The 22,193-nt window shown below is 37.3% G+C and overlaps 1 protein-coding gene across 4 annotated transcripts in view; it reads right to left on the bottom strand.

Moving 5' to 3' along the window:
• Window positions 1-22,193, bottom strand: part of PPP2R3B (protein phosphatase 2 regulatory subunit B''beta) — a 55,285-nt gene that overhangs the window by 11,945 nt on the left and 21,147 nt on the right. For all 4 annotated transcript variants that reach the window (XR_012670501.1, XM_075134306.1, XM_075134315.1 and 1 more), the window contains 7 exons: window positions 10,641-10,826; window positions 8,786-8,889; window positions 8,135-8,237; window positions 7,323-7,397; window positions 3,864-3,950; window positions 3,305-3,461; window positions 1,314-1,362 (listed from right to left, as the gene is read on the bottom strand). Coding sequence is in view for 3 of the 4 variants with exons in the window: in XM_075134306.1 (XP_074990407.1) it covers window positions 1,314-1,362; window positions 3,305-3,461; window positions 3,864-3,950; window positions 7,323-7,397; window positions 8,135-8,237; window positions 8,786-8,889; window positions 10,641-10,826 (761 nt within the window). In the remaining variant the exon portion in view is untranslated. The remainder of the gene's footprint in view (window positions 1-1,313; window positions 1,363-3,304; window positions 3,462-3,863; window positions 3,951-7,322; window positions 7,398-8,134; window positions 8,238-8,785; window positions 8,890-10,640; window positions 10,827-22,193) is intronic.

Raw genomic sequence — 22,193 nt, 5'->3', positions numbered from 1 at the left:
GCCACACGATTTCTGATACAAGCCAGGATGCCATTGGTCTTCTTGGCCACCTAGGCACACTGCCAGCTCATGTTCAGCCGGCTGTCGACCAGCACCCCCAGGTCCTTTTCTTCTGGGCAGCTTTCCAGCCACTCTTCCCCAAGCCTGTAGCGTTGCATGGGGTTGTTGTGACCCAAGTACAGGACCTGGCACTTGGCCTTGTTGAACCTCATACAGTTGGCCTCAGCCCATGGATCCAGCCTGTCCAGGTCCCTCTGCAGAGCCTTCCTACCCTCGAGCAGATCAACACTCCCGCCCAACTTGGTGTCATCTGCAAACTTACTGAGGGAGCACTCGATCCCCTCGTCCAGATCATTGATAAAGGTATTGAACAAGACCGGCCCCAAAACTAAGCCCTGGGGAACACCGCTCGTGACCGGCCGCCAACTGGATTTAACTCCGTTCACCACAACTCCCTGGGCTCAGCCATCCAGCCAGTTTTTTACCCGGTGAAGAGTGCACCTGTCTAAGCCATGAGCCGCCAGCTTCTCTAGGAGAATGCTGTGGGAGACAGTGTCAAAGGCTTTACTGAAGTCCAGGTAGACCACATCCACAGCCTTTCCCTCATCCACTAGGCAGGTCACCTGGTCACAGAAGGAGATCAGGTTGGTCAAGCAGGACCTGCCTTCCATGAACCCGTGCTGGCTGGGCCTGATCCCCTGGTTGTCCCGGCCATAGCTCGTGTGCGCCCTCACAACAAACCGCTCCATAATCTTCCCTGGCACCGAGGTCAGGCTGACCGGGCTGTAGTTCCCCGGATCCTCTCACGACAGTGGCCAGATTGCATTCTAGCTGGGCTTTTGCCTTTCTAACTTCCTCTCTGCACGACCTAACGAGAACCCTGTACTCTTCTTGAGTTGCCTGCCCCTTCTTCCAAAGGTGATAAACTCTCCTTTTTTTCCTGAGTCCCAGCCAGAGCTCCCCATTCAGCCAGGCTGATTTTACAAGTAGTACTGAAAGTCCAATTCCCTTTGAAAATTTTACAGGGGTGGAAAAACAACAATGCCAACATTTCTTCCCTTCCTCATTCCCATCCCTGTTAAACCATACAATACCCAACGGCAAGCGTTCATATGGGTAAAGAAAGGAGAATAAAGAACTTGGACTGAGCCAAAGGTTCCAAGAGCACTCTACTACTACTAGAGTTTAAACTACAATGCTAAATCTTGACATACACTCCTCCATTTCAAGGGGAAGGCATTTTTTCTGGGAATGTCACACAATTTAACAAGCAAATATTAAATTGGATTTAGATCAGCAAACAAAATAAGTACCTCGTTACTGCTCCTGAGAAGATCCGCTCTATCATCCTATTTGAAATTGCTGTGAAAAAAGGTTTAAAATAGTGTTAATTACATACAAGTTATTTTTGCTTTGTATTGTCTAGTTGAAGAGTTTACTGGAACCCTCTTATATATACACATCTGCGAGAAAGATCAAGTGTAGTGCTCATTAATCCCTTTGAATCCTCTTGGAGAGGATCAGTTAACACAAAGTCTCCAAAGCAAAGCTAGAATCAACCAGCTTTGAATTCAGATACAGAATTCTGATACAGAAACAGTAGTGTAATAAAAGTAATAAAATTGGCTGATTAATAAGACAGCATTTACCAGTTCTTTTACAAGTAAATCATGTTTTCAAGTGCCATTACATTTTTTATGACCTTGGTTTTGGCAAAGAGCCAAAATAGAATTGGCACATTCATACATAATGAGCATACCTAACTGATTCTGACATGGGTCTATTTCTGACATGGTTCTGATCCATGCTTCTATTTTAAAACCATTTCAGGGATTTTAGAGACATGTCTTAACTGAGCACTACCTCTGTAAAGGATATTCAATTTATCCTGAAGAATTTGTGGATGGTACTCAAAGCAGCACATGATACTATTCTCACAGAAGAATTACTTCTCATTATTCTAGCTCTGAAACATTTTCTCAGCACTGTAGAAATATTGATAATTAAAGCAGGTGGTTAAGCATTCAAATACTTTATCTATTGTATGTACTTACGGTGATGCTATCACCATATTATTCTAGTAGGGACACTAATCCCTACTTAATATTTATCCCCAGAACTGCAGGATAGCCAATTTGTTTCAGATATACGTGCTGCTTCTTCTTACCTACTTTTGAAACACTGAAGTTGTTCAACCTTCTCAACAACAGCTACATACTTTAATATTTTCTTACTACATAAAAGTGTTTGATCCAGCCTAATTTTAGACCAGTGACTATTAAAGGAAGGGACTGATGAAACCAGATTATCTAATTTTGACATGCAAACAAATAGAAGTCAGGTTATCATATCCATTTTATGCTCTTATTTAGTGTAGTTCTCATTAAGCAGCAGCTGTTAAGCTTTAATCAATATTCCATGGTTTAAAGGACGCAAAACTAAATTGCAAGTGGCATCATATCAGCACTGCTTCCTTTCTATAGTGTACTAACTCAGTAGAGCAACCACTCAAATGAAAGAAGCTTTCCTTCCCCAGTGTCCTAAAGTGTAGACAGACTTCAATAGGCAAGTTTTCAGAAGCAGTCAGTCAGAATTGTGTTTATTCTTTTTAATGTGGGATAATATTCCATAATCACTTTGTGCTTAAGTAAGCTTTCCAGTCCCGAAGGGAATACATTCAAGATGACAATGGACACAAAGCATCCAAAAAACCCAACAATTCCATACAAGATACAAGAATATTTAAAAGGTACAAGTGTGCAAGACTACAGAATCACAGTCATTGTATATTGAGAATGCAGAAAATATAAAGCTTCTAAAGAATATTAAAACAAAATGTACTGCAGCTAAGTTAACAAAACTTTAAAATAAGCTAAGTACCTGAATGTATGTTTGCCCTTCTTTTCTACCCTTTCCATACCTTGCCATAAGAGCCATGCTACTTGAATAATATCAGTAAAATGGATTGTTTCCAAGATAACAACCCAAAACGGCCAAATGCAGCCAGTTATAATACACCAAGACTTAAATGATTTTTTCTTTTTAGATCAAGCCTACACAAACTTATTTCCTCCTCTACTTCTTTGCCAAGATCAGCATTCAAATTCAGAATTTTCCTCAAATTTGGTATTGCTAGACACAAAGCAGTGTCACACATTACTTGTCGTGCTTTATTTTACTGAGTCAGCAGGATCAGCTATACCAACAGACTCATGAACACCGGCCTTGGCAGTTAACCACTTCCTTGGGTGAAAGTTTACAGGTCATTTAATACATGTAAACAAAAGTGCATCATTTGTCATACCATGATCATTATGTCGAGCTAAATCCTTCCGATCAATATAGAGGTCATGGTCTGTATCCAGCTCCCAAAATTTGCAATAGATAACATAAAAATGTTCATATGAGAAGTACTCTGTCAGCTGGTTAATATCAGCTTCCTCTTCCAATAATGCCACATTCTATTATCAGAAGGATAAATAGAACACATTAAAGTATTTGTAAGACATTTGTTGAATGATCCGAGTTCTCATAACCAAGTTAATATCTAACGCTATTTCAGTGGAACAATTTTTATCTTGAGAGACAATGCACACCATGCAGCATGACAGCAAAGACTGAACACACAAGGTAGAAAACTAATGTGTCCATAGAAGAATGAGGAGATCATCCAGACTTCTACAGTGCTAGATAAAAGATGACATTTAAACATATTCTAGTGTATGAGAATTAATGCAATTGAGCCTTCACTAGTTTTTGGAAAAGGAAGAAATGCTACTTATGTTACCCCCTTAAGCATTTAGTTAAAGCAGTTTTTAAACTTGTAGAAACATCTGTCTTGCAATATTTTAGATATTATGTACCTGCAAAAAGTTGCTTTTCCTGAGCTCGTTACAAGTTATTTTCCCAGACCAGGATCTATTTACTGTATAAAATATTCTCTGTATAACCTGCAAGAAACAGAAAATGGAAAGGTGATCTTAGGTATGCTAACTAGATACCCTCCCAAACATTTGTCACAGATAAGTCTTAGCTCAGCTGTATTACAGAATTCCATCTTTCTTCTATTTCTATTCTTCTCATTACTTAGCAGGTTGATGCTTCTCTTGTATGTCATATTAACAAACCATTTCTAAATCTGTGTCTAAACTCATCTTGGTAAGTCTTATTTTAATGCTGCAGTAGCCATATCTCACACAGCAAAGTTGCCGAATACTTTTATGCTATCCAGAATATGTCTATTGGCAATTCCACTGCCTCCCAGTCTTCCAGGTCTACTGGATATCACCTAATAAACCTATTAATATATCTCACTACTTGAAATTTAAAGACCTATATTTACTATAAGAATATTTTACTTCATAAATGAAGTTACAGAAAGAGAATTGGGACTGTTTAAGGATTAGAGTACAGGGGGATGTTGCTACTTCTGAAGTCCACAAATACAACAAATCAACATTTGACAGAAATACTTCCTGCAGGTGCAGAGAGAATATGTTTCTCCTCATTTAATTTTATTCTGTTTAAAGTTACTTGAAAAAAACCTTTTAAAAGTATTAAGAGAAGTACATAAATGTTTTCTAACTGAAGAACAAAAAAAAAAAATCTGTGCAAGAAAGGTGACTAGTTCTTGTGCCATGACTGATATTGGAACCAGAAACAAATCAATTCAGCTGAGTATCCAACACTTCTGTTCAAATCAGTTTTACACGTACGTTATTTTGGTAAACACATCCATTCAGCATAATTTGCTTAGTTTTAGTTTACAAACATAAGACTTTAAAATACGCTTTTTCTGTTTCTTAACTGAATTCAGTATTCACCTCAATTAGTTCAATTTAAGTCAACCAGATATACATTTCAAGTCAGTCATTCACCACTAACAAAAACAGACAAAAAAATCTAAACATATTACGAACTATAACTGCTTAACTGCAGATTGATTATACCTGCTAATTAGCAAGACCAAATATTGCACGTGTAGTGTTTCATTTACGACACAGTAATTACTAGCTAAAAGAACCACCTCTTTAGGAATCCTTTTCCCCCAAATAAAACCTCTTCCAAACTAAAGACACTTTTTTTTTTATCATTTCAAACTGTAATTGCAGTAAATCAATAGTTTAAACAAACCAATAGTTTTAAAATTACAAATAGAAGAATAATTTATTCATGAAGTTTTAAAATAAAGTTTAAACTGTAGCATGCAGCAAGCTCTGCAGCTCGTACTTTGAACAAGAACAGCTGGTTCAATAAATCCAGAGAGGAGAATAGACTAGCCTACTTTTGAAACTTAATTAGCTCAATTCTAATTGTGAGTTTAGGGAAGGCCCATTTTTGGCTTATACTACAAAGCAATTTTTTCTAAAAAGGTTTTGCCTTAGCTTTGCAACTTAATCCATCTGTATGTCATTATCTCATCTGTTACACATTTAACTGGTCTAAAAATAAAAACAAAATTGAATGTTTGCTAAAGACTACTGGGAACAGACTTAAAAAACAGTCTTCTAAAGTGAATCAAAGCAGAGTATAAGCAAATCGTCAGAGAATTGCCTTCTTTACTACGCTGCACAGTGGTTTGTCAGAAGGGAGAGGAAATGGCGCAATACAGAGATTACAATTTCAAGCATTCATAGTTCAGTATATACATAACATACTTGCAGATTAAATGTAGTGTCTCATTTGTCAGGGCAAATGTTTTTAATATATTTCAGCTTTATCTTGGACATCTGTACCTAACCTTACCACTAGGCTGACCAACCAACCTATACTATAGCCTAGCAGACAGGACTGATTGCTTCCACGGTTGAACAACACTTACAAGACACTTGCTTCATTAAAGAGATTTATGTAATGTATGTATGCAAACACATATACATATACACGTATGTATATACAAACAAGCACAGCAGAAGAATGGATCATTTAATTTGTAACTGGAAGCTAGCATGAAAAGACGTTAAATCCTAACTGCAGTGCTTCAAAATCCTTTAGATAAAGCTTCATGTAGCTAGGTAAAGCTAATTGAATATAGGTATGAAATGCCTTATTTCATTTTAGAGAAAATAACCTATGATTATTAATAACTTGTAGGACAGAATTTTAGAAGACTGTATAGGGCAACAGTTACCTGCAAAATAGTATTCCAAATACTGTTGCTAATATTCATAGCAATACTAGTTTACTTTTGGGATTTTTGATAAACACTGATTTCTGTGGGAGACTACACTAAATTTGGTTAGTGAAGTACTGCCAGCACTGATTTGTTCAGTATTGCTAGACTCAGGCCTACTCAAATAACCTGTTTCTCCAAAGAAAAGTAACTGGAAATGGCAGGACCTTTTCCCTCCTACAGTCTTTCAGGAGAGGCAGCAAGCTTTCACAATTGTAAGCAGAATCCATTAAGAAAGAAAACTACTCACAGGCAGAACATTTCCTTCAGTCACATCTGATAAGAAAGTTCTGGGAGCTCATAGAATCGTTATAACAAGAAGCAAAACCTAATGCAGCAGGACATATTTGATAGGCTGGCAGTCTCTATAAGAAGGATATGAGGAACCAAAACCAAACGCTTTCAAAAAAGCTTCCACAGTTTTGGTCTGGGTCAAACTATAAGATGGATAAAAGATGATCAACTCTGCATGTTTTTTGTTGGAGAATATTCATTAAGCTATTTTTCACACACATAAAGACAGGGAACTGAATGCCATTTTGAAGAATTTTAATCTTTTGAGACTTCATTGGAATTGGCTGTCTAGTCTACAGCTGAGAAAATTTAGTGTCACTGATTTTTCCCTTGGGTACAGAAAGGATACTTCAGTCATAACCCTAGGAAGAGAGAAATGGAACTTTTCATGTATAAAACCTGCTTAGAAAGAAAAATCCCCAGAGAAGGAAGTGGCAAGCAGCTTCAATATTACCATTATTTTACTTAATATAGACCTTTCATTCAAAATTCCATTTAATTAAATCCAGAGTAAGTCAAGATTCTAATGAGTACAGTCTATAGCCACAATCAAGTGTTTAAGATAACACCCTGCTCTTTGTTGAATGTTCATTAACTTATCCTACACTATTACAATTCAGTGTTTCTCTTATTACGATTAGATTCAGCAATTTCTTGTAAATGTTAAGAAAAACTATGATGCTTAAGAAATTGAGTCTTTCTTCACAAGATTTCTAGTTATGTAGAAATGAAGACTGACAGCATACTCCACTCTTCTCAAGGGACAAAGATGCTTATACACATTGACTAATCTTAATCATTTTGATTTTCCTACTTAGTTAACAAAAAATAGCTTTTCCAAATAAAAATCACTTACTGTGGTAATGTACCGAGAATGAAATTCAGATGCTTCTTTTAAAAATGATAGGCCAGGATGACTATTCACCACATCCTACAAAAAAAGGAATAACAATATCCCAAACAGTGTTCATTATAAATATATATAAATATATATAAAACAATTAGCACAGAATAGCACATCTGCTTCCTTAACCAAAACAGTTCAAATTAACTTCATTTAGAACATGCCTCATGTAAATAACACTGCTGACTTTTTAAAATAAAATTATCTTTTAAAGAAGCCAGATAAATAAAAGCTTTCCTGTATTTTAGATGAAATGAAGATTTCGAACACTGCTGAGCATTGTAGCTTGTAATTTTGTGGCTGACTATGATTCAGTAAAAGCCAATTTAGGTTTTATTCATTCATTAGTAAAGATGGTGTTTGCCGCTCTTTGACAGAAACGGTATTAGGTCTTGAATTCATACGCCACTTTTCCTTTGCCCGCGAAAGGGCGTCCTTGACTTAAATAACTTCAACTGCTTTTCTAAACCGTAAGGATTCTCCCATACATATGCTACTCCTGCAAGCAATTTTAAATCCATGCATCTTACTGTAGCTCTTAAAAAAGACCTCACCTTATATAAAATGATTAACTGTAAAGTAAGTCACTCACTAGCATCTCAGTGGACCATACAAAGTGAGTTACACTAAATGTTATCAATAAACTTTAATGAAGACCATGAAAAAGTATGTTTTGCTCAAAAAAAAAAAAAAAGAAAAAAATCAGGGCTTTGCCAGCTCATCATTTTGTTGTCTTTCCAGAACTAGTTTCAGTTGCAATTTACTTGTAAAAAAGGAATGAAGTCTTCTTGCACCAAGTAGTTGCATCCAGGGTTCATTAGAAGATGAACAAACTTTGCAGCATCATCATAGCAGGTCTGAAGTATTCTGAAATGTAAATATTTCCATTTAATACTCTACACGGAATATTGCTCATGCTACCTTGTACAGGCATCCTAGAGCAAGGCCTATGAAACTGCAATCATGACATTTAATTCAAAAGCTAAATACAAATGTCAAAGTACACTCCAAGTGAACTTATCAAAGCAGTACTGTCTCATACATTTACGTTGAAGGAGGTGGGTACACCGTGTTATCGATTACATGAAAGGACATTTTTCAGTTAGAACTAGAAGGAGAACTAGAAAGAAGAAAAAGCATTTTGTCCAGAACTGGCATCTACGACTTAGGGCCATGGTTTTCACTTTTCCCATAAATAGCCAGTCATTTACCAAACACTTTAAAAATAAAGATTTGTTTGTTTGTTTATGTTAAAGTGATGATTTACTTACATTTTCCCAGGTACAAGTTTGCTGTCAATGGTTGATTATGGGAAAGTGTTTTATTCCCCTTTACAGATTGGATCTCATTCAGAGCTTAAAATATCACATTTCAATTAAAAAATGCAGTACTTCTAAAAAAAGTAATCTACTTACTTCCGCCACATTGCAACAAATTTATGAACTGACACGTATCCTGTTCGTTCACCTCCAGCACAATAAAACAAAGGACCTTTCCAATAAAGTGGGCATTCACAAGCCTAGAATTAAAGTATATGTCAAGTCAGTTCATTGATTGCTTATCTGAGGGTTACCCCCCCTCACTTATAAATCTTTCAAAAATTAAATTTTACAAGTGTTAAGAAGAAAACATTAAGTACATTAAGAATTTTTTAAACTGTTTCTGAAACCAACCACACCTTCCAAAATAATTAGTTTTAAGCAACTGCTTTAGGCTGAAATCCAAAAGTGGAAAGCAAAACATAGGGCAACTTGCAGCATTCCTTATAGATGAACGCAGTCACATGCCTCCTCTGTCCTCGCTCCAAGCAGCTGAACAGAGACCATGCTAATAAGCTCCGCTAAAGGGCTGGATATCTTCAAGCTCAGCTCAAGACAGTTACACAACTTCGGAACTGGAGCAAGTTTACATTTGTCTGGCTCAGAGGATGGCTCAGCTCATCTGCATCCTTGCATATGCATGCACGTCTCCTATCCAATTTTAAGTAATAGGCTAGCCTGCACTGAGCAGTAGTACCTTGTTTCAGAATAGCCAAGTTACACCTTCACAACTTCAGTGCTCCCACATATACCTACAGTGCTGCTTCTGTGTCTGCTCCAAGCTTCATCAGTCCTAACAGCTAAGTACCTCTCTCTTGCCTAAAACTGACTACAGCTTGGAGTAGTCAGACGTGCCGGCACCTCTGAGAATCTCATGTGGAGCTCAAATAAGACTGTGCATGCTGCAAGATGTATAAGGTCACTGGAGCAAAGGGACATTTACTTCTCATACAATAGTTTAACCAGTACTTCAAGAAATTAGAAAAGCGAGTTTGATGAATACTGTCCTCAGACTGAGAAGCTTTTCCCTATGCTTCAGGAAGGTGCCTTTCACCACTGCATTGTAGGTGACTGGACCCTTCCACCTTTCTGGCTGAGAGGGAAGGGTCTCTTCTGCCTCTCCCCACTTCTACATGGGGAGGAGCTATGAAAGGTGGGAATCCTATCATTCACCTTAGCAGTTAAACACTTCTGGCGAGGCAAACACGGAGTTTCTGAACCCCCAGTCCTGCTCCTGTGAAAAGTCTTTGTTTCTATTTTCTAGACCCCGGACTTTAAATGCAAAGTGACAGGAACAGGGACGAGAACCTGAGACTCATTACCAAGACCATGATTTGCAGTGATATTTCAAGAGTTGATTCAATACAACAAAATGGAGATCTAAGCTTAAATTAACTAGCTTATTGTCCGTTATACAGAAGTTAAAAAATATTTGCTGCTTTCTAAGCTCCGTTTTTTGTCACTCTACCATAACTCTAAATTAGCTCTTCAATAATAACTAGAGGGCTATCATCTCAAGTTACCAAACCATTCTCTCTTTCAATGTCTTTACAATGGAGGTTCATGACACTGCCAAATGAAAAAAACCAGTGTGGATGCCTGAAAACAAAATGCACATTAACAGTGCTTTTGCCTTAAGTCTGTTGGTCAATACAGAACAACATACAATGTGCCCTTCAGTATTTGGTTGTTTATGCAACTAAAAAAAATAGTTCAAGTTTTGTTTTAATGTTTGTTTCTTGTTGTAAGCAAAACGTAGGGCCATTTGAGACAGAGTAACACAAAGATTTCCACACACAACTGTGCTATGAACAGTGTTGAGTATGATGTCTTACTGGTACTCCCTTGTAGGAGATAAAAACACATAATGCAAGAAGACAAAGCACACAGAACTCATGTTTCCTTTCCATAGGTGTACAGTATTAAAAGCAGACAGCCAGCAAGTTCTCACCTTTGCAACCTTCCCCATGTCTTCTAACGTTGCCCTCTCATTTGGAAACTCAGAGAAAGTTCTCTCAATTTTGGCAATCACAGCATCTATATTCACTTTTTCCTTAGGACATCCTCGAGGAAAATAGAAAGTTGGAATGTTTTGACTAAGTGATGGTGGCAAAGTTTCTTCCTTCTTTGTCTGAACCTAAACAGATAAATACACATTTGACAGTCAGGTACAATGAAATCACATATAATAGTCATCCTCAGATGACTTGAATCTCTTGGTATTATATGTTACATCATGCCTTCAAAAAGATTTCTGATGATAGGCTGAATAAGCTATTTAAGAATGAGAGCACATTGGAAAAATTCATAAGTATTTCCAAAAACTGTGATTTAGAAAGATTTCTAGGATGTTAAAAATTTAATAAAAACAACTTCAGTCTTCAACATACCAAGTTTCAGGATTAATATACTAGACAGCTTCTTGGAGACATCTGAAATAACTCAGGTTATATTATCAGTTTCAGAAGAAAAAACTTCAACTTCTAGCTTAACAGACAGGTCATGAAAGAATTTGCTTTTGAAATATTTCTAGTTTTACAGCTCCAAACTTTTGAAATAAGCATGACAACTTTGTTACAAACCACCAAACTGTTTAATTTAGTTACAGTGAAGATGGTTTGGGGTTTTTTTGATCCTAAAAAATGGTTGATTTTATAAAGGTAATAAATGATTCCTGCAGCGGGGTTTTTTTGGTAAACTATACACAACTATGGCATGAGAGCTTAGAACTCTGTTTCTCAAGAATTTGTGATATACCGTACTACTAAAAAAAAAAATAGATAACCAGTAACAAGACAAATTATTTATTTAAATGCATTTAGCCTCAGTAAAGAATTTACCTTGTACTTAGTTTCCAGAAGAAAACCCAATAACACAGAGAAACAAAGATAATAAGCAAAGTAACAATAGAGTTATATGGCAACTCAAAATTAGCATGAAGTCTTTCATCCCAAGGCCACTGTTCAAATGTAAAAACAATGGTTAATGCTATAAGGTGGCTTATCCTACTGTCAAATATGTTCAAGATCCTGAATTCCATCTCATTTCCAACCAGGACTGGGGAAAAAACCAAAAACTCAAAAAACCCCAACCCTCATTTTATTCCTTATAACCTCTGTCAAAGTGCCTGTAAAGATACCCAGCTTTCCTATCACAACTGAAATCCTTCCTTAAGTCTGTGAAAGAACTAGGTGCTTACGGACAGCAGCTTTTAATTTGCAGGGTCCCAACCCAGGAGCCTTCACTAGAATGCTACACATGCTAAAAAAGCCTGCATTAACCTTTCTTTCCCCTCCTCTGCATTTGAGCGAGGATTCCTGTTCACAGCTGCAGAATTACCTCGACTGAGTTACAAGTTTTATTTCGTAGAGGAAAAAGTTACCTTGAAACTGTGACACCTAAAGTCAATTTCTAAGAATCCTGTAAATTTCAACTTTTGATACCTTGTCATTAGTTTAGTGGTCCAGCTAATGAGGCATGAGCTTAGAACAAGAGTGCCACCAGGCATCAAAAATCCCTTCCAACCGTAGACTTCCAAACTTTTGGGAAGAATAAAGATAGCAACATTTTATTCTCTAAGTAATATTACCTCCAGCACTACAAATAATATTATAATTGGATGAACACCTTGTTTCATTTTAGAAACCCAGCATCAGCACTTTAGTAGAGCCCCAGCAGTTACCCTGTGCAAAACCAGACCAAAGACCTGTTGCTTGGACTGGTACCACACAGTCTGATAGCTAGCATGCTTTTGAGCATTGGCAATCACACCATCTTTTACTTAACAGAATCAAACTCTCATATTCGTTCCAAACAGTAAGGTTATTTTATTTTATCTCCCCTTTTCCCCATTTACAAGATATGCCTGGATAGCCACTCCCACATGAGCTGCTCAAATTGCCACAGAAGCGGCGGGTGTTGCAGTTCTTCAGAGATGCTCGATGAGCTGTGCCTCATCTGAGCAAAGGGTAAGTGTCAATTATGGACCACTAACGTCCCCTGAATGTTTCAGGTAACATTAGGTAAATCAGTATTTCAAGAAAACCTAGTACAGACAAGGCATTTTTAAAATCCACAGCTAGTAAAATTTAGAGCCTCAGATTAAAAAAAAAGTTTCTTTTAAAAGGAAAGGTAGGGGCAGAGGGAAGACTACATTGAAAAAGGCCCCAGGAGAAGAAGAAAGACTATCAACAGAACTATTTGTTCATCAGAAACTTTGTATTTTCTCAGAAGCTACTAATTTACTTCAGATACCTCAGAGTACACAATAAATGATTCCCATTAGCCCAGGTTAAAAGCTGTTCTTAAATGCATGTGGAGATCTCAGTTCAGGATTTGTAGTAAGACCTATCCTAGTACGTGGAACTTCCTTGGGTGTTACTTAAGAGTTATACAATAAAGGGTTTCTATTTATTTATTTATTATCTTTTTATCTGTTGTAAACATATTCCAGACCATGATTATGAGGAAGAAGTTAAGCAACAGATTCAGAACTGAAGATAGACATATAGGTAAAAAAAATTGATTTTTCTAAGATAAAAATGTTGAATGTTAAACATGGCTTTGAATTCAGCGTGCTTAGTGTAAAAATAGATAATATTTAATCTGTAAGACAGTACATTTATTCAACTCTAAAACCAAGTATAGAATACAAACCTCGCACTGCAAGACAAAATAGCTCTCCCTATATTGAAAGATGTTGCCTATTTCTACATGCTGGTTTCTCAAAGTCCATGAAAGAAGAAACTATAAAAATGCTTCATTTGCATTAGAAAGTGTATGATCACTTCACAATAATTTCTGATAGCTTTATTTGGTGCCTACATATAGGCATCTAGTGAGAATACCATCTAGGGCACAACCCAAAACGCCCTTGAATATTCCATGCAGTATCCAGCAGCCAGCTCAGAGCACAGCTCTCACTCTGCATCTGCTGCGCCGATGTTCTGAGCACATTAATGCTTCTTAAATGCCACTAGCAACCTGCAGTTGGACAACTGAATTGTACTGTTAATATCAGTCAACACAGGGATAAGAGCCTGTACCAAAGAAAGAAACCGGTCATCCAAAACTATCAGCTCCAATTAATGCACTATAAAGTCAGTATTATATCTCCTCTCTCTCCTCACCTTCCCAAGAAGGGCCAGGGATTCTCCTCTTCTCTCAGCCTGAATCCCATCCGACAACCAAAAGGCTTCTTGAACAACTGAGGTTGTTCTGCTGTATGCGTTCCAATGAGGGAATACGTGACACTAAAAGGGCTCAGAAAGCTCCACTGCTTTTATAATTTCAGCTAGTTACTTCTGTAGATGCACATAGTGTATAGCTGATGAAGAGAGTCAGTTCTGTTATTTCAGGGCAATTAAAAAAATGCACTAATTGTGTGAGATTACGCTCTTCTAAAATTCATTATAACTTTAACCAGGGAATTTATTCATTAACAAGAACTGCTAGAAGTCTGCCAACACCGAATCTTTGAATTGAAAATCTGCAGCAACAGCCCGTTACTCTTTTCACACAACTATTCCATTTCAGTGGCCAGTTTAACATTTAGAAAGTGATCTACATTTTCTTATGGGTTTAAGTTAACACCTTTAATACTGGTATCAGTAAGCTAAACTGATGAGAGAGACTGATTTGGTAAGTAACTTGCCAAGAAAGAGCACATGCTTGGAGGTAAGGATAACAGCTGATTAAGTTTGTAAATAACTCATACAAGCAGATGTGTGCTGCAGCATCAGGTCTGAAGGGCACATTAACCTTTGCAATAAGTATATGTAAAGTCCAGAATCTGTAATTGTATTGTAAAGTTGCCACTGCAGTTTAAGTTTTATGTAAAAGATGGGAAGTGAGGATTCCTTGGAAATTCCGTGTTTGTAATAATGTAAACAAACTTACGTATTACAAACTTACTTGTTTGTAATAATGTCTGTAAGAGAATTCAAGAAAACCTTTAATACATAACCAGTTTTCATTCCTGACATATACGACCATAAGGACAGTCCACAGTTATCCAACACTTATTTGCCTTGACTTTTACGAAGGAGGAAGTGGAAATTTAGATCCAAATGGGGTCACTGTTCAAAGGGAAAATTTCCCATTTTATTTTGCAACTCTCCAGATACTTTTCCAGCTGTTGCCAGTGAATGGAAAATAAAACCATTATTATAATTACAATATAGTAATATGTTAGTAAATACCAGAGAACATGGATACACCTCACTCCAAAGAGAGAAGTTTATTCTTACTAGATAATCTTCTTATATCTACCAACAGATGAGTTGCACTTGGCAGTTAACTTGGTTCTAAGCAAAAACAAAGACAGTGGGAATTTTAAATTGAGGTGCCCTTTCCCCTCTCTCTCAACTGAAAGAGAGAGGTGACGCTATGATGGAGTCTTTCAATGACAGGATGTATTTCTGAAATAAAAAGGAAGGGGGGTGCTTGTTCCCTGGTATTTTAAGACTGTATACTCAGTCAAGTCTAGATCTACATCTGCACATAGAGACTACCACCCAGAAATACTGAGCCCCACGAAGGGATTGAATATGTGGATTCAAATGCAAGTAAGTGAAACCTCACTTAAAAAGGACTTGCTGGAAAAGGAAACATGGTAAATGTGTTTATCAATGTAGTATTTTTTAGTCAGCTTACTGATTAAGACAAGCTTACTGAACTGATTTGATATTTGCATTGTTTTGACATGACTACAGAAAAAGAGAACTTCATTCAGAAATGCTGATGCTTTCTAGTATCTGACAGACACCAACATTTGTTATGCCAGTTTCTCTGAAAAAAAAAACCCAAACATTTAAAACACATTCACAGAGTTAGTGTCCAGCTCTTGCTGTATTATTTGACACAAATTTCCATAAGGATGTACATATTAGAAAAAAGTTAATGGAATACATACAATAGGGTCAAGACAATAGGACCCAAAAAAATTCTACCTCACATCTATGGCCAACTTCACATTAAGTTTTACTAAGAAGTGGTACACCCCAATCCCAAACAAAAAATGGCATTAAATACTGAAAATACTATAAAGACATTTTTACCTATCAAATAGGTAACATTTTAGTTCAAAACCTTAGTATTTTTAACTAGGGAATTAAAAAAAAAAAAGGAATGTTGCAATACTTTTCAAATGTGCAATGCATAAATTAATCTAGTTCTTCAATATACTGGGTCTTCTATTCTTATATATCACACTTTATGCTAATGTTACCTGGGTAAAATAAAGTGCATCATAAGCTAAGAGGATTTTCTGCAGAAGTATGCTACTCAGCCTTTTAAATCCTACTATCCCTGCAATCACCCATGTACAATGCTTATAAACCACCCAACAACAAAAGCAGATACTGCATGAAGTTCCCTGATATACAATAGAAAATGGAAGTCAACATGGAGACCCAAAGGGCAATAGGATGGCAGTGATGAGACCCAAATGCTGTTTAGCACATGAACTTGAAAATTCTAAGCTTATGCTACACTATTTTTTTTTTAAAATGAAGTCTCTCCTTTATTAAACTCAGTAAGTTCTTACAGAATACAAGGTGTCCTACAGTCTATCAAAGTTAAATGGTAATTGTGAACATAAGAAAATGTTATCAGTAAGCAGGCTCCAAAGGAGTACCTGACCAGCCTTCCTGTCTCTCTGTTCTTTTTATAGCCATCAGTCCAAGTCTGACCAATAAAGTCCCAGGAATATTTCTGTTCTAACTTACTATCTATTTGATTGCGCTATGAAACTCAACATTTCCCTCTAGATAAGCAAGTGACATGATCAGTAGTTTTATGGAATTTAAATCTTGAACACCAGGTAAAAGATTTATGCTACTATTGTCTAGAAAAGGGTTCAGTCTCATTTGGAAGGAAAAGACATTAATTTAGAAAAATCCGTTCCAACACCTCAAATATTTCGGCATGTTCAAGTGCCTTCAAAAATCTGCTTCAGGATAGGTAAAGTAAGCTTACTATCAGAACTTCCCTCAGGACAAGCCCAGAGAAACATCTCTTCTGTAACACCAGTTCTCGTGACCTTGTGGTAGACATTCAGATTTCCAATTATCTAAGTTAAAGAAGAGATGTTTTCTCCTTATTCTCTGTATGCTCTTCATCAGGCTCTTTCTAGCCAAACTAAAAAGACAGATTTATTACTGCAAGAGTTCAGACTGTACCACTTCCCATTTAGCTTGATACGCTTAACAGTATTTTTTCCTCTGTCATAGAATCATAGAATAGAATCATAGAATCATTAAGGTTGGAAAAGACCTCTAAGATCATCGAGTCCAACCGTCAACCCAACACCACCATGCCCACTAAACCATGTCCCTAAGCGCCTCATCTACACGTCTTTTAAATACTTCCAGGGATGGTGATGTGAAAGATGATGCTTTGACAACTTAAAGCTTTCAGCATTTGTTTTTTTCGAAGCTAGATTTCTCTAAAATGTAGCCATTGCCCTGAAAAATAGCTTGAAAACAGTAATTTAATCTGAACGCTTAATAATGAAGTTTCACAGCACGGCATGAGGCAAGCTACACCACAGTACACCTGCATCTTCCCCCACTCCCACATACAGAGTTTACTGACCCGTGTGTCAGTACTAGTGGTAGTGAAGCAGTATGGTGAATTGCCTCAGGTCACCAAGACAGCTAAAAAGCAAAGTTAAAACACCCTGTTTGTCCTCATCCAATCTCACACAATTGATTCCACTTAGAAGCAACATGGTTCTACTGCTAACATAAGGAAGATTAGAGGAATACTGTGGCAGTACTGTTTGAAATAAGCTTACTTTAGGCTTAAAACCATGCTAAGATTGTGATTCATCTTGCCTAACTTAGAAAGCCAAGATATATGTGAATGACCAAGCTCAGAGAGACACCTACAGAGAATGAACCTATGCTAAAAAAACAGGTGTCAGGGTATATATGCATAAGTCTTTCCTCTGGCAACAAACATTTTAGTCCCAGTTGCTTCTTCCTATCCCGGCCTTCGGTTTGCTATCTTTCAGTCACTGTCTGGCAGCTGGTTTTGGATGTTCTACAGAGGCTAATTTTATCATACATGCTCCTCTTTCCACAGTAAGAGATAAACATCTATTAATTTTAACCCTGAAGCAGTTTTAGACTAGCTTACTTTTGCTGTTAGGCTTAACTCAGATCAGTTCTCTGCTCCAGTTTGGTCAGTAGTCACTTAAAATTTGTGCTACAATGAGGGGAAGGAAGTAGAAAAATTAATACACTTTTCCATAAAGTTCTAGCCATATACCACTAGAAGAAAAAAAAGTGCTTCAAACTACACTGTTTCTGATTTTATACATACTGGTCACCTGAATTAACACAAAGGAGCAGGGTTCAGCAACCCTCTCAATGCAGTCTGTGTTCCAGTTAGCAATTCCGTGCTCACCTTCAAATTCCGACCAGACCAACGTGTTGGGAGTCTCCTGCCTGTGCTCCAGGTTGTAGGCTCATCTGTTTTACACAGATTGACTGCTATCATCCTCATCTCATTTATGCATGTTCTTGGCAGTTTACTCTCAAGCCTATTTCTGTACGAAAGTCTATGGTCATTTGGTCTTGTGATTCAATGCAAATGACAATCCTCAATGCTAAACCAGCTTTACTCTAGAGATGGAGCCATATACTGCTCTGTCTGAATTTTGGCAGAATTAAAGTGCCCTGAGTTTCTGGGATGTTCCAGCAAGTAGCCATTCCATGAACAAATCAAAAGAGATTCAGTGAGGTTTAGAGTCGTCAGGAGTCCAGGATCCTTCTTCATGTTACAACAGTAAAAATTAAGTCTAAGGAAGACCCTCGTAGACTTGCACTACAACTTGCAGAAGTACTCAGAGGAATATGATGGAGTTAGAACTAGAGTTCCATGGCCTAAAAATATATTCAATTTCTTATTTACCGTAAGCATAAAAAAACAGCTCTAAGGATGGAAACCTTTTGTATATTTGGTTAACTCACGTCAAGCTCATTGTGTTCAGAAGTTCATAGTGCAGACAATGTTATTGCAAGTTGAGATAACAAATGGCGAATCTAACTGATCTGTTCCCTCTTCTGTCCACTGACAACCTGAGTCAGGCAAATCCCCTCCTGGTTTGGCAACTGGTGGCCAAACTACAAATAGAAAGCTCAGAAGAGTCAGTTGATTTGCATGGTTTTTGTTTTTTTAATCACTCAGTATCAAATTTTACTTCATACTTTAGTACAGTAACTCACTAGTAATGGGGTCCATGTTGAGAGCAAACATCATCTTCAAGAACAAAATATCAATCCTTCTAGAGTATCCCAGGCTACCAAGTGGCAGGCATAAGAATCTACATTCATTTTACAATTTAATGTTGGAAAATTCAGCTTAATAACAAACTACAATTCAGGTCTATTTTGTCACTGAAATACTGTTTGTATGGTAACCTCTGATTTTGAGGTAAAAAAAAGATTCTGTTAATTGTTTGCTACCTGAAGCTAATTTCTCCCCTTCTTTTAAGTCTCAAGACAGCAAAGTAAGAAGTAGTTCAGCTTTTTACTCTTAATTGCATGATAGCTAGGGAAAGAAACACCCCACCCAGTTTGAGTGAAATTGCTGTGGTAAGAGCCATCACTGGATAGTTTTGAAAGTCTTACTAAAGCTTAAAGAATTATTTCAAAAAAATTTGATAGTGGCACAACTATCAGTAACCCTTTTCTCCTTCGATTTAACCAAGCCATATTTAAACAACCAAAATGAGCCTCAAGAGAAAGCCACTAAAGCCTCAGTATTTCAGCAGAGCACGCAAACTTGGGACCATCTACACAAACCTATTTGGAATAGTGTGTTAATTCTCACGTAGGAGGAGATATAGGTAGTGGCATCCAGGAAAAGCTTCTACCCAGAACTATGAAATACATTCCATACACACCATCTTGCATATTAAAATTAAATACATTCAACTAAAAGCATGTGTAAACGGTCACCACAGACAAGTCATATTACATGCACACATACAAAAGTAGCATGCAATAAACAAGCAAACACTGGAAAACTTTCAAGTGGTCAAAAACTGATTTTCACTAGTTCAGTGAAGACTGAACTCTCCATCTGAGATAAGTTCGCATCACTTTTCTGCATGATACCTAACCATTACAGCACACACTTCCCAATCTCCTCACTTTCCATAATACATATGTTGCACTAACAGATCTCTTACCCAAGTTCTACAACTCTGATTTTGGAAATACCAGGAATCTCCTGATTTGCAGTTTGGTATAGCTGACATAGAAAAATCATGCAGTCCTGCTGTGAACTGGAGGACTCTATTGCAAATGCATTATTGCTGTAGAAATACCTCCAAACATGGCTGCATATGCTTGGTTTTTTGTACAGTCACGTAGAGTTTCAGCATCAAAAAAGTTGCAGTTATGCAGTTAGAAAGAGTTTAATGATTTATTCAGAAATGCACTAGGGTGGGGATGGAATGGAAAAAAAGAAGAAGTAGTTACCTCCCCACCCAACGCCATGAGCACAACAGACCTTTGCATATTACATGCATGTCCATCAGTAACTTGCTTTATTTGCTGACAAAACTTTTACCAAAGGCTTTAGAGGTGGGATCCTCTAACAGTTTGCTGTGGCTGACCAGTGAAAATACTTTTTGTCTCCTCCACTAATTTTGTCTCCTCCACTGCCCTGCTAATTTACAAAAGGAAAAAGGTACAGATTATAAAATGGAAAAAAAGCAAGATTCTTCAGAAAAATCTACCTGTGAAAGGCAACAACTTCTACATTTTGTGGTAAGACAGAAGTGGTGCAAAAATACTAGTCACTGGCTGTGAGTTGTTGTCAAATAGCTTCCATTTTATGAATTATGTCAAATCAAGTATCCCAGTCAATAGTATATCCAGTTTGTCATATAGTTGCAGCTTTCTTGGAAAATACTCTGATCGTAGGTTAAATCACTACTCCTATTCTTTACCAGTATATTCTGTTACGCCAACTGTTTTCAGGAGACAAGCTGGTAAGATCCTCCTAGTATGTGATCATTTTGATTGTACACAGCCAATGGACCACACTGGGACTCACTACCTGCAAAGGAACCATGACTGCCTAAACATCATTTATAATGGGGAAAAACTGACAGTCAGTTACACCAGAGGCAATTCTAACATTTGTCTACAGAAAACAGCCCTTGTCAGGACAGGCCATCAGTTCAACATCAAAAGTAACAAACAGGGCTAAGACAGACATCCACTTAATTCTTAAACTCTGCAATAGCTTCTCATCCTTCCATGTTTACAACAAAACAAGTTTCAATCACTCAATGCAATTGAGCTTAGGAAAAACCCACTCAAACAAGAAAAATACCAACAAGCTCAGCCTTGTTACTGAGCTGCAGAGTCAACAGTTGGAGCAAGTATTCTGTCAACTTCTTGTCTGACGATGCCCCACAAATTCCTATTTGGACAACTGCAAAAACAGATCCTGTTTTGGACAATTGTGAAAACAATCTCATATCCCTCTTACCCTGTAAAATTTGAAGGATATTTCATATGAAGATGTGCCAAACTGTTTCAGACTTTCTAGCATACAAAGTAGTACCTTCAACAGTCATAGAACACCTACTATTAGTAGCATTAGTGATTACAAAGGTATGGGAAGTATGTTAAAAGGGAGAAAAGGCTAGTGAAATTTATATTCCAAGGGAAAAATAAATAAATCAGAACTCTTCAATGTCTGAATTGTTGGGCCAAAAAACAGCTGCAGAGGGAACTGATGTCTAGACTCTCAAATCATGCATGCAAGTAAAGTAAGCTGTAACATAAACTTGCACCATATTGGCTTTTCTACAGAAAACAGTACATATTTGCATAAATTTATTACCAGCCACGAGCAGGTAAAGAAGCTGCTACCACAGGGCAGCCAATCCATTTTAAGCTCGAACCAGGAGTCTCCATTGCAGAAGTGGTAAAAAACTACCAGCTTGCTTACAGCTTCTTTTAAGAGGTTAGAGCTTAAAACCCAGCAAACCATTAGCAATGGACCATTTATGGAAAACCTCTCATCTTAACTAGCCAGTCTCAGCAGGCAGCTTAGATATTTTCATTCTATCTTGAACATTGGCATCTGCTCCAGAAAACTGGCATTCTAACAGGAAACTAGTGTCAAGTGTAACTATTAGCTACAGTTGTAATGAGATTTCTATCCACCCCTGCCCCCCGCGAACACTTGGGTTTTGCTCTTTAAAAAAAGCATTTGTGTGCCTGATGTAAAACTATTATGTAAAAATGGATATCGGGTCCTCCCTCTGTGGTGTTAAAAGGTCTCCAGATGATGTTAAATTAGAAAATTCATGCTAATAGGAAAGCTGGCCTGCCAGAGACCTCTAATCGTTACACAACCTACCTGTGACTATAGTTGCAACACCAACTGCCTCACAAACTTTAAAATTCATTTTACCTCAGACATGGGAATGTTATCTTCATGACTGGAAGAATCAGTGCACTGCAGCACAACC

Source organism: Calonectris borealis, chromosome 1, assembly GCF_964195595.1.
Source record: "Calonectris borealis chromosome 1, bCalBor7.hap1.2, whole genome shotgun sequence".
NCBI lineage: Eukaryota > Metazoa > Chordata > Aves > Procellariiformes > Procellariidae > Calonectris > Calonectris borealis.
Note: the sequence above shows the minus strand (reverse complement) of the source record. Positions and strands in the feature narration are given on the sequence as shown.